The 12082-nt window shown below is 40.8% G+C and overlaps 1 protein-coding gene and 1 pseudogene across 1 annotated transcript; both read left to right on the top strand.

The window, feature by feature from the left end:
• The first annotated feature begins 6004 nt into the window (after positions 1-6004).
• Positions 6005-7340, top strand: LOC109173087. Its single transcript, XM_019322344.1, has 2 exons — positions 6005-6086; positions 6937-7340. Exons 1-2 carry the CDS (start codon positions 6005-6007, stop codon positions 7338-7340), a joined length of 486 nt encoding a protein of 161 aa, XP_019177889.1.
• Positions 7341-9435: 2095 nt separating this feature from the next.
• Positions 9436-11999, top strand: LOC109173086 (annotated as a pseudogene).
• Positions 12000-12082: the final 83 nt, after the last annotated feature.

Here is a 12082-nt window from a genome sequence, read left to right as displayed (position 1 = left end):
TTTATCATTAGTAGCAATCATTTTATCCTAAATAGTATCACAATTTCACATATAAATATATAAATATTATAAGTAACATTTTATTTATTTCACATTGATATTAAATTTTATGTTATAAGTATTATGATTTCTATTATAAATAACAAGTAATTATCTTAGATTTGATTCGGCCCATTTCACACAAGTGTGGCTCTAAAAATAAATGTGTAATTTCGCTGTAAGTTTTACTTTAGTTAAAATAAAACATATCCTTTAATTGATAAATTTATTTCAGTTTTGAATTAGGACAGCCAATGTTGAAAAAATCGCTAGGCACCCTCTAGGCGCCTGGGGACCGCCTAGCGCGCCTAGAGTGCCTAGGCGGGCGCCTAGAACGCCTAGGCGGGCGCCTAGCGCCTAGGCGCCGATTAATCGGCGCCTAGCGCCTAGGCGCCGATTAATCGGCGCCTAGCGCCTAGGCGCCAATTAATCGGCGCCTAGGCGCGATTTTTGCAACAGAGAGGACAGCTAATTGTGAAAGTCGAGATTTAATTTGTAGTGCCGTACTTTAGAAATAGCAAATTATATCGTGCATTATGCGACATAAGAGTTATGTGTATTATGTTATGAGTTTATGTGTATTATTTTAAGAGTTTATGTGTATTATGTTAAGCGTTTATATGTATTATGTTAAAAGTTCATGTGTATTATGTTAAAAAGTTTATGTGTATTATGTTAAGAGTTTATGTGTATTATGTATTATGTTAGATTATGTATATTATGTTAGGAGTTTATGTGTATGCTGTTATATAACTATGTACACACGAAACATGAAATTTTTAAGACGCACAATGTATTGTGCGCCCTGTTGCACGATATAACAATTGTTTAGAAATAGAAGCAGACTGGACCACAATAAATGGGCTGAGATTTAGTTATGGTCTTGGACCAACCTCCACAAGATAGGGACTATGATTTTGGAACGGATCAGAAAATCAGTGGCAAATTATTGGTCAACACAGTTGTGTGGCGCAAATTATGCCGTGGAATCGTGTTCACCGAGAATGGTGAACACAAGTCAAAACGACGTCGTTTTTAGGCAAATCGCGGATGTGGAGTTAACGGCGCGTTACTGATCAAATTATGAATTTTCTGTTATGAGATTATGAATTTTCATAAAATTCATAATCTCATAACAGAAAATTCATAATCGCATAACAGAAAATTCATAATCTCACAACTGAAAATTCATAATCTCATAACAGAAAATTCATAATCTTATAACAGAAAATTCATAATCTCATGGTTCCAAAGTGAATGTGTAGGCATGGTTCCAAAGTGAATGTGCAGGCATAGATTCATAATTTATGAATGTCCGTGATTTCGGACGGGAATATGTAGGCATGGTTCCAAAGTGAATGTGCATGCATGAATTCATAATTTATGAATGTCCGAAATTATGAATGTAATGAAAATTCATAATCTCATAACAGAAAATTCATAATCGCATAACAGAAAATTCATAATCTCATAACTGAAAATTCATAATCTCATAACAGAAAATTCATAATCTTATAACAGAAAATTCATAATCCCATGGTTCCAAAGTGAATGTGTAGGCATGGTTCCAAAGTGAATGTGTAGGCAGTCACGTAAAAAAAAAAAAAAAAAAAAAAAAAAAAAAAAAAAAAAAAAAAAAAAAAAAAGAAGATAACGGTGTACTAACACCGTTGGAACCGTGTTCACCATGAATGGTGAACACGGTTCCATGGCATAACGTCTGGTTGTGTGGATCACATTTAAAACGACATTATTATTTTGATGTTAAGAAAAAATCGTGTTCATGTGTTAGAATAATAAATATTCTTGAATAAGATAATGTATTTTATAAGTTAGAATAATGTACTTTATATGTGTTAGAATAATGAAATTTCTAGGGTAAGATAATGTATTTTATGTGTTAAAATAATGTATTTTATGAGTAAGAATAATGAATAATGTACATTTGTGTTTTAGATTAATAAAATTTATAGAGTAAGATAATGTATTTTATGAGTTAAAATAATATATTTTATGTGCTTTTGAACCGTAGTCCACACAGTTGTGTGGACCACGATTCACGCAATAATGATTGAAAATCAGTTTGGACGAATTGTATGTATAACTAATTTCCTAATTTCAAAATTTATTATATTATATATTACTTTGTAAAGGAGAAAACAACTGTAAACTCAGCCTTCCCTAACTCAATTTTCCAGAATAATATTAGTGCATTTATGGCCAAGAATGATATGGATAAAAGAGAGAAAAGTAAAGTGGAGAGAAAAAAAAATGAAAAAATGTAGGAACTGCTAGAGACTTTTCATTAATAACTTCAAACCGCTCTGTGATGATGAGTAGTCTTGGGTCCATTTTGAGTATTAGAGATTGCATAAGTTATGCTTCTTTTGTGGAGTACTAGGCCATATTGATTGATACTGTGGGTTGGTGAGAGTCGGGTGTTGCATCGGATCGCTATCCACATGGGGGTTGGTTGCAGGGTGGTGCGGGAAGAGATGGCAGAGGGGTGGGGGCCCCGTTGTTGGTTCAGGGGCCACAAAGAGATATGGGGAGATCGCAGGTGGGGATGGAGGTTCGGCGGTAGTCTTGAGGGGAAATAGGATGGTGTATGGTGTTCGGTCGGGAGGTGGAATGGTGGTGATTCGGGCTTTGGTGGTGGTAGATAGTGGTATGCAGTTGGCGGTTGGGGATGGGATGGTTTTGGGGCCGAAGAGGAGACGGGCTGGTGAGGGTGGTAGCTCAAGAGGTATTGATGTGGCTATCAGTGAGGCATCGAATGGTCAGATTTTGGAGGGTTCTAGGGACCAAACCTGCCCGTCGCAATGAGTACCTTTAGCTGGAACTGTCGTGGTTTGGGAAATCCAATGACATTTCGGGAGGTTGTGGACCTAGTGTCTAAGAAGAAGCCCCTTGGTTTTCTTAATGGAGACCAAGGTTAGTCGAGTTCATGTAGAAACATTGCGAGTGAGGCTGGGGTTTCAGGGTCTCTTCTATGTAGAGGTGAGGGGAGGGGAGGTGGAATAGTGTTACTTTGGATGCTTAACAATGTTTGCTGAGTTACTCGAGGAATCATATTGATTTGGAGGCCACTTTTGTTGCTGCCCAACCTTGGAGGCTTACGTGCTTCTATGGTTATCCTGAGTGGAGTATGAGGGTGGAGTCGTGGGGTTTACAAAGGTCATTAAGAGGGTGGTTTGAGTTACCGTGGATGGTTTTAGGGGATTTCAATGATTTGGTAGCCCAGTCAGAGAAAAGAGGATTGCACTCGCATCATGTGGGGTTGGTCCATGGGTTCTGCGAGGTGTAGGGAGAGTGTGGTTTGTTGTAACTTCCTACGGTGGGGGTACCTGTAACACCCCGTGTTACGGCCTTCAAACCCGAATTAATTATTAAATTAATTCCGTTAATTAAAATGATTAAAGAAGGATTTAATCCAATTATAATTCTCTTAATTAATCTATGCGGTCTTCAATGGATCGTGAACCTTTGCCTGAACTAGAAACTTTAAGCCCGTAGGGAATAAGGAAAGTGGGTCTTACTATCCAGACTCTGGATAGGTTTCCCTTAAACATATAAATAGAAGATTAGGCAGCAGATAGAACCCTTCCTCACATCATTCTTACTCGAAAATCTCTCAGGAAATCCAGCCAAGGAAATCCCCCACCAACAAGCTTAGGAAGATCAATTGGGAGAAGAATCTTAGGGAAGAACCTTAGTAGTCGAGGGAAAACGATTAGGGCTAAGAGGTAACCCATATCTTACAAAACCTATTTTCCTTGCTATATCTTGATTATTGGCTCCTTTGATAATTGTATGTGTGATTCTGGGATTGAGTAGTGATAGAGCTTTGCCTAGGGTTTATGTTGTGTTTATTTGATAATCTTGATGATCTTGATGTTGTGATTGATTATATGTGTGATCTTGTATTTATTTATGTCTAGAGCTTGTCCTTAGGGTTTATATCGTGAATCCTGTGTTATGATATTCTTGGTGTTATTGGGGGGGTTTATGCATGCTCGGGTGTTGAGTCTAGCCTAAGACTTGTCTTTAGGGTTTTTGCATATAGATTTCTTGATGTTCTTGAGGATCCGGATGCTCCTGAACCGTTATGTATTTGATGTCGAGTCTTGGCATGTTTAGGAATCGTGTTAGAACGTAATTGAAATGATTCTTGGTTTAATCTTCGTTAATTGAATCCGTGATATTGTTGTTACGTGTCAGAATGTGTTTGGACATGGTTTTGGGTTCCACGAACGAACCCCGAACCGGGAATTCTACCTTCGTACCAGTGGGGGGACGAGTCCCCACCACCTACCCGCTGCCCGGCGTGCCCAGTTCCAGCGGGCAGCCGGCGAGCAGTGGTCTGCCCGCCGGGCACCCGCTAGAAAGGGGGCTACCCACCCGCTGGAAATTGGTGGAGTGGCGTAATGTTTTCCCCCGTTTGATGTTTCCCCGTGTCCCGTTGTGTCCTGTTTTACCCCGTTTGATGTTTATGAGTCTCGTATGATGTTTTGAGTACCGTTCTAGGAATTTGTGTGTAGTGTGTGTGTCGTTTGTTAATGTGCCTTGATTGTTATTGTTGATTACATGATTGATTGATTGATTGAATGATGATGGGTGTTGTAATCATTGCACAATGATCGATGTGACTGGTGAGAATGAGATTGTGATTGGTGGAGATGAATTGTTGGCGGAAAGCACAACGAGTGCTCGGTTATCGTGCTAAAGGCACGGACCACCCCTTAGACTTGCTAGCTAAAGGCTTGGGTCAGGGTATAAGCGTCGCGGTGTCATGTTAGAGCTATATGCGCTAACCCCTTGGTATTGGTGCTAGAGACACGGACCATGCGAATGACACATCGGTGCTACCATGTTGGTGGACTTGTTGGTGGTTACGGAGTGGGGCATGTAGTTGTTCCGGAGGAATAAGGGAGGCGATATAAGGGTGGCCTGGAGGTACATGTTGGAACTGATATAAGAACGGAGAGGAGTAAAAAGGTTGGAACTTGGTATAAGGTCGGAAGATGGATTGTGTGTTTGATGATTACTTGCTAATCGATTGTCTTTGAATCCCATTGTTGTCTCTATTTGTTATTTATGAGCTTACTTATCTATTATGCCTTGTCTTTGAATCCCATTGTTGTCTCTATTTGTTATTTATGAGCTTACTTGTCTATTATGCCTTGTCTTGTGTTCTTAGGATGCATGCTAGTCTTTATGATCGTTCTATAGTATCAAGTTTGTTGTTGTGTCTTGTGTCTTGATCCTGGTTTAAAGCTAGAGTTGCTTAGGTTATATATGTATTTCGGTTTCAAAATGATTTTCTTGAGTTAATACCCAATATAGTCATCGACTATAGTGGTATTACTCAGTTTAGTCCTAAATGACTTTTTGTACTCTATTTAGTCCTTGACTTTGATGGTTTTACACACTTTAGTCCTTGGTTAAGAATTCCGTTTGTTGACCTTAATAACAAGGTTAACATGGTAATTTCATTTCCCTTTTATTTTTTATCAGATTAAATATTAATTATCTTTCCTAATCCCCCCCCCCCCCCGCTTCTTCTGGGTGGACTCCGAGAGGTTGTGCGGGATTTGGTTGCCTGAATCTTGGCAAGCCACGGCGGCGGAGGGTGGCGAGGGGCCGCTCTTTGTCCCACAATAAGCTCAGCAAAGTGGAGCCTTCTTCCGGTTCCGCGAATTCGTCTTATTGCAATCCAGCATTCCAAGGAAACAACAAAGCGTAGTTTGACCCGGAAACAGGAGTTGGTTCTGATGGTGATGATGATTTCTATAGCTGGTTCTCAAGTTCCATGTTCCCCGCTGGAAAAGAACATTTCTATATGTTGGTCATCAATTGAACCAAACACCTTTAAAGTTCGAGGTCTGAGTTACATTAGGGATAACCGGATAAGAAGAAAGAATCTGCACCAAATTCTGCTGCATTGTCTTCTGCCGATACAACAATGGCGGCAGCGTTTAATGTTTATGGCAACCCAGTTTTGAAGGAAGCTATTGATGGAATTCATGGCGTCTCTTCACCCAGAGGCAACGTACGGTAGCTTATAGAAGACTGTCAGAGATGGTTGGAGAAATCTTGGGATATCCAAATGGTCCATATTATGGGTGAACAGAATATGACCGCGGACAACATGGTGAAGAACGCGAGGAATTAGAGATATTAGAGACCCACCGCTGAGTGTGAAAGATATGATTGAAGAAGACAGACTTGGCGGTTTGGCCGTTATTGGCAGCGAAGTCGATCTGATTGAGAGGGACCTGTAATGGAGGTCCTGGGATTTTCCCCTCCATCATTGATCTAAAAATTAGGAAAGATAATTAATATTTAATCTGATAAAAAACTAAAAGGGAAATGAAATTACCATGTTAACCTTGTTATTAACAGTCAGCAAACGGAATTCTTAACCAAGGACTAAAGTGTGTAAAATCATCAAAGTCAAGGACTAAATAGAGTACAAAAAGTCATTTAGGACTAAACTGAGTAATACCACTATAGTCGAGGACTATATTGGGTATTAACTCTGATTTTCTTATATCTACCTATATTGTACTTAACGCGTTGGAGTGGGTTACCAGCATTATTCGCTGACGGTTGTTACACCGTATATTTTTCAGGTGCAGATCAGTAGCTTCGAAGCGCGTTAGATGAACTCGAGGATTTAGCTTAGTATTAGTTAGATGGCCTGTGAGCCTTGAATTGTATTGTGGATAGTGATTATAATTTATGCCTTGTTCGGTTAGTTTAGCCTGTGCATCTAGGTTCTCAAACCTAGATGTGGCATAACACCCCGACTCTTACGGATCATTTATGCTCTGTTTGGGATGATTAATGATAGTTTGCGTTATTTATATAAGCTTTTAATTATTTAAAAATTAGGGGTGTTACAGTACCCATTCACTTGGGAGAGGGGAAGGGGCACGGGAGAGTGGGTGGAGGAAAGACTAGATAAGGTGGTAGCGGTTGAGGAGTGGTGTGATATGTATAGGGGAGCTATACTCTATAATGTGGTTACACTCAATTCGGATCGTTCGATTCTTTTCTTGGACTTTCATGGCCGTACGGAGGAGGGTGGTAGGAGAATGAGTTTTCGTTTTGAAAATGCTTGGCTGTTTGAGGAGGACTGTAGAGGGGTGGTTCAGGGGGCTTGGGCGGAGTCAACAGGTTTGGGGTTGCAAGAGCGGTTGGGGTTGTGTGGTACAAGTTTGGGGAGGTGGGGTGGTGAGAGGTTTCACAAGTTTGGTAGAACTATTGGGAAACTGCATAATGAAATGGATCGGTAGAGGGGGATGAGGGATGAGGTGTCACTAGCAAGGTTCTCACAGTTGGATAGGCAGTTGTAGTGAGTGCTGGGGTAGGAGAGTGTTTTTTTTGGAGGTAGAGGGCGAAACAACGTTGGCTCCGTGAGGGGGACACTAATGCCCATTTCTTCCATAATTATGCTTTGGCTAGAAAGAGGAAGAAAATGAGGGATAATGAAGGTCGTTGGGTGGAGGGAGAGGGGATGAAGGTTGTGGTTTTGGATTACTATTGGGGGTATCTTTAGTTCTACATGGGCTAGGCCAGGGGCTTTCCCTATGTCACTAATGTCCCGGGTCTCTCAGGAGCAGAATGAGGGGTTGCTATTTCCTTTTACGTTAGAGGAGGTAAAGGAGGTCTTTTTCTCTATGCGTCCCGATAAGGCTCCTAAGTTGGATGGTATGAACCCAAGATTTTTCCAGAGTTTCTTGGATGTGGCTGGGGGGATATGTGTGAGTTTGTGTTGGGCTGTTTCAATAGTAGGGTCTTCCCACCCAGTCTAAATAATGCAAACAATGTTTGATCCCGAAGAAGTAGGCTCCCGAAACTGTAGCAGATCTTAAACCCATTTGCACTCTGTAATGTGGTGTATAAGATCATGGTAAAAATGGTCGTCAATCGTATGAAACCGCTGCTAGGGCGGTTGATCTCGTAGACCAGAGTGCTTTTATCCTTGGGAAATTAATCACTAATAATATTTTGGTTGCAGCTGAATTGGGCACTTTCAAAATCTTAACCAGTGCGAGAATATGGGGTGACCGACACTGAAATTAGATATGGCAAAGGCATATGACAGGATGGAGTGGAGTTTCATGAGGAAAATGCTTGAGGGGCTGGGGTTTGTGAGTCAGTGGGTGGAGAACTGGAGATCATAATGCTCTGTGTTACTACTGTCAGCTACAACATTTTGGTAAATGGGGCAACTAGCGGAACAGTGGTACCAATTCGAGGGATAAGGCAAGGAGATCCACTCTCGCCTTATTTGTTCATTATGTGTGCGGATGGTCTCTTGTTGTTGTTGTAGGAAGCCTTGTCTCAAGGGGCAATACATGGATGTATAGTGGCTAGGAGTGCCCCGGTGGTATATGATATGTTTTTACTAATGATAGTTTATTGTTTTTTAGGGTTGATGAGGACGAAGCAACGGTAGTGAAGTCATGAATTAATTGGTATCTATGAGGAGTTCTTTGGTCAGGAGGTGAACTATCATAAGTCCAACATCTCATTTAGCCGAAACACCCAACCTGGAGTTAGGTACGTGGTGGCAAGGATTTTTGACGTGGCCAGGCTGATGATTTTGGTAAGTATCTTAGCATTCCTTTTTTCATTGGTTGTAATATGAGGGCAGTTTTCGCCTATGTTGAGCAGAAGATTAGGTATAGAGTGGGATCATGGAATAAAAAGTTTGGGCGAGGAAGGAAATTTTGTTGGAGAATGTGGCTCAGGTAATGCCAACATTTTCTATGAGTGTCTTTCTTTTACTGAGTTCGGTTTGCACTACATTGGAACATATTATGAATAGATTCTGGTAGAAGGATATTGGTAGTTTTGGGGGCATTCATTGGCTTGTTTGGGATAGAATATGTGGTGCAAAGAGTCAAAGGGGCTTGGATTAAACAGCTTCAAGCTTTCAACTTGGCATTGCTTGCCAAGTAGGGCTGGCATTTTCTTACCAATTCCACATCACTAGCTGCGAGGATTTAAATGCTCAGTGTTTCCCTAATAGTTTTTTTTTTTTTTTTGGGATACTTTGGGTTGCAATCCTAGTTACTGTTAGAGGAGTATTTTGGCAGCAAAGGGATTATTACAAAGTGGGATAAGGCGCAAAATTGGAGATAGTCGGAGCACTAATTAATATTTAGGCACACACCTGGCTACCTGACGGTGGCAAGCCTAATGATTCCTGATTCAAGTAGTTGAGACCTAGACGTACTACAGGATATTTTGGAACCTAGTATAGGATGTGGGGTTAATTTTACAAACTCCCATTTGCTCAGGTCTTGAGGATACTTGGTACTGGAAGGGGATATTCGGGGACATTATACGGTAAGGACTGGCTATAAGTGTTTGGTGGAGTCAATGCATGTGGACAACCCAATAGGGGAATTTGAGAAATGGTCTTCATTGTGGAAGTTTAAAATACCACCAAAATGGAAGTCTTTTATTATAGAGGCTTGCAAGAGGTGTGTTGCCGGTGGTTCTGAATTTAAGGAGAATGATGGTAGATGTAGCGGTGGAGTGCAAGGTGTGTGGGCTAGATCATTCAGAAATAGTGGAACATGTATTTGTTTTGTGTGAATTTGCACATGCAGTTTGGAGTAGCTCATAACTCACGCTTCCTGTGCTCTAAATTAAAATTGGTTTATGGCAGAGTGGTTAAACATGGTTTTTGCATGCATTGACAGTGATTCCCTTGTTTCAGCTGTTGCAGTTCTATATGTTATTTGGGAAGCACGTAATGAAGCAGGAGCAAAGATTAGTGAGGTCGGCCGGTGTGTGTAGGAGGGCGACGGTGGCAATAGCATCGTGGCAGGCGGTGCAATTGGTGGGGGCTAGAGGGGTAGTTGCGCAAGGAGGGGTGGTGGGGGATGGAAGTGCGGAGGAGGGTGCTGGTTCCTTTGTATGCAGATTCAACGCCGATCTTCCTCTAGGAGCAGGTTCGGCAACGTATGGGGCTTGGATAGCAAGAGAAAATGGAGTTTCATGGCAGCCTTGATTGCCCGCACAATCCTCTGTTCACAAAAGCAATGGCTTGTAGGGAGGCCCTTTTGAGATCGAAGACTAATCTTTATTGAATGTTAGTATTGAGTCTGATTGCTTGAACCTTGTCTATGCCCTCACGGGTAGGTGGTCTTGTCTTTCATATGTTGGGTCTGTTATTAACGATTGTCATTCTATTTTGAACTCGTTAGCGTTGTGTCGAATAGTTCATATTAGGCGATCAGCGAACCAACTTGTCCATGTTCTTGCTATAGCAGTTGCTTCTCATGTTTGTTATTGGGAAGGTTAATCTCTTTAACTTTGTGATTTCTTGATTTAATGCAACCGCTTTGCCTTTGGTTTTCCAAATAAAAAAATAAAAAATCAAATCGTTCTTGAAAATAACTCTTCTATATTTTCTTTACATCTCTATAATACTATCTCATTTTCAAAAGTGATCCCACTTTCATATCACAATAATAAATTAATATATTTTTCAATAAATATATACATATATATAATAAAATAAAATTTTAAAAATGTGGTGAGTGAATGTAACAAATGTGCCGATTTTCTTGTCAATATTGGTCAAGGATTGGTGTATAACGGTCTTAGAGGCTCCTCTTGAGGATTTGTTGGGCTCATAGTTGTCGATGCCAACGGAGCCAGATTCAGAAGGGTCAGCTTTGTGTGGAGACGATCTCACCAAAAAATAAAATTAAATTTAAAAAAAGAAGGAAAAATCATACTTTTAGTCCTTCAATTAGTACTCCATTTTCAATGTTATCCTTACTTTCCAATTTGGACAAATTTGGTTCCTCAATTAGTCAACGTTAGTCAATTTAATCCTTTTGTGAGTGGATCACACTTAACTCTGTTTAGACCATGGGTATAATTGGAATTTCACATAGCAGTGATTATTTCTACCCAATTTCTTCCCCATTGCCATATATTTCCTCCGTCGTCTGCCATCTTTCTTCCCCCACTTTCTTAGACGATAATGTCTTCCTCCGCCGTTGCCAATAGCCATTTTTGTTTAAATTCAATGATTCCAAATTCAGATAGATGGTTGAGTATTTTGCAATATGCAGTGGCCTTTATATGGAGGAGGCCCTCCTCAGTCCTCATTAAAGACGATGAAGTGAGTTGTATGAGACTCATGTTCTCATCAAGACCACTCTACGTTCTCTCTCCCAAAGCGCCGTCACAGATTAAATCTTAGTCGCAATTATTCAAAACCGGCCATTAAACGCCATCCTCTCGGCTTCAACACCTCGACATGCTTGGACTGTGGAAATGGTTTACGAGGTCCTACGCTCCATCCCCAATTCCTCTTCTAGTCACCCATATCCATTGGTCGCCAGGACGGTTTTCGCCGTCGCTCCCCTCTGAAACAAAGAAATCTCAGGCAAGAATTCGACAAGGCTCGCTATGGAAAACTCGTTCTCAGTCCGACTGCTTACAAGGACCCCGAGAAAGTGCAGCTAGGGCTAGACAAAGCATTGGAATTTTTCGATTGGGTTGAAACCAGTTGCAATTTTACTCACAATGAGCTCACTTGCAGAGAGATGGTTGTTGTTCTTGCGAAAGGCGGAGGTAGATTGAAACTCCTCATGGACTTCCTCAAGAAAATGTCGAAAAGAGGGCTTGTCACCACGCCGATCATTACCTGTTTGATAAAAGTCCTGGGAGAAGAAGGGCTGGTTAACGAAGCATTGTTCACCTTTTACAGGATGAAACAGTTTCACTACAGACCTGATGTCCATGCTTACAACACTCTCATATATGCCCTTTGTAGAGTTGGAAACTTCAAGAAAGCCAAGTTTTTACTGTAGCAAATGGAGTTGTCTGGGTTTAGGAGGCATGGGATTTGCTTTTTGAGTCGGTGCAAGGAAGATCAATTCCAAGGGAATATACTTATGCTATGGTGTGTAAGGCATTAGAAATTGCAGGAGAAATGCAGCTCTTAGATGGCAGATTGTGTTCTAGAGTGGAAGAAGATATACAGTGCAAAATTGGACAAGCA

Source organism: Ipomoea nil, unplaced genomic scaffold (genome assembly GCF_001879475.1).
Source record: "Ipomoea nil cultivar Tokyo-kokei standard unplaced genomic scaffold, Asagao_1.1 scaffold0465, whole genome shotgun sequence".
Taxonomy (NCBI): domain Eukaryota; kingdom Viridiplantae; phylum Streptophyta; class Magnoliopsida; order Solanales; family Convolvulaceae; genus Ipomoea; species Ipomoea nil.
This window is presented reverse-complemented; position numbering and strand designations above follow the sequence as displayed.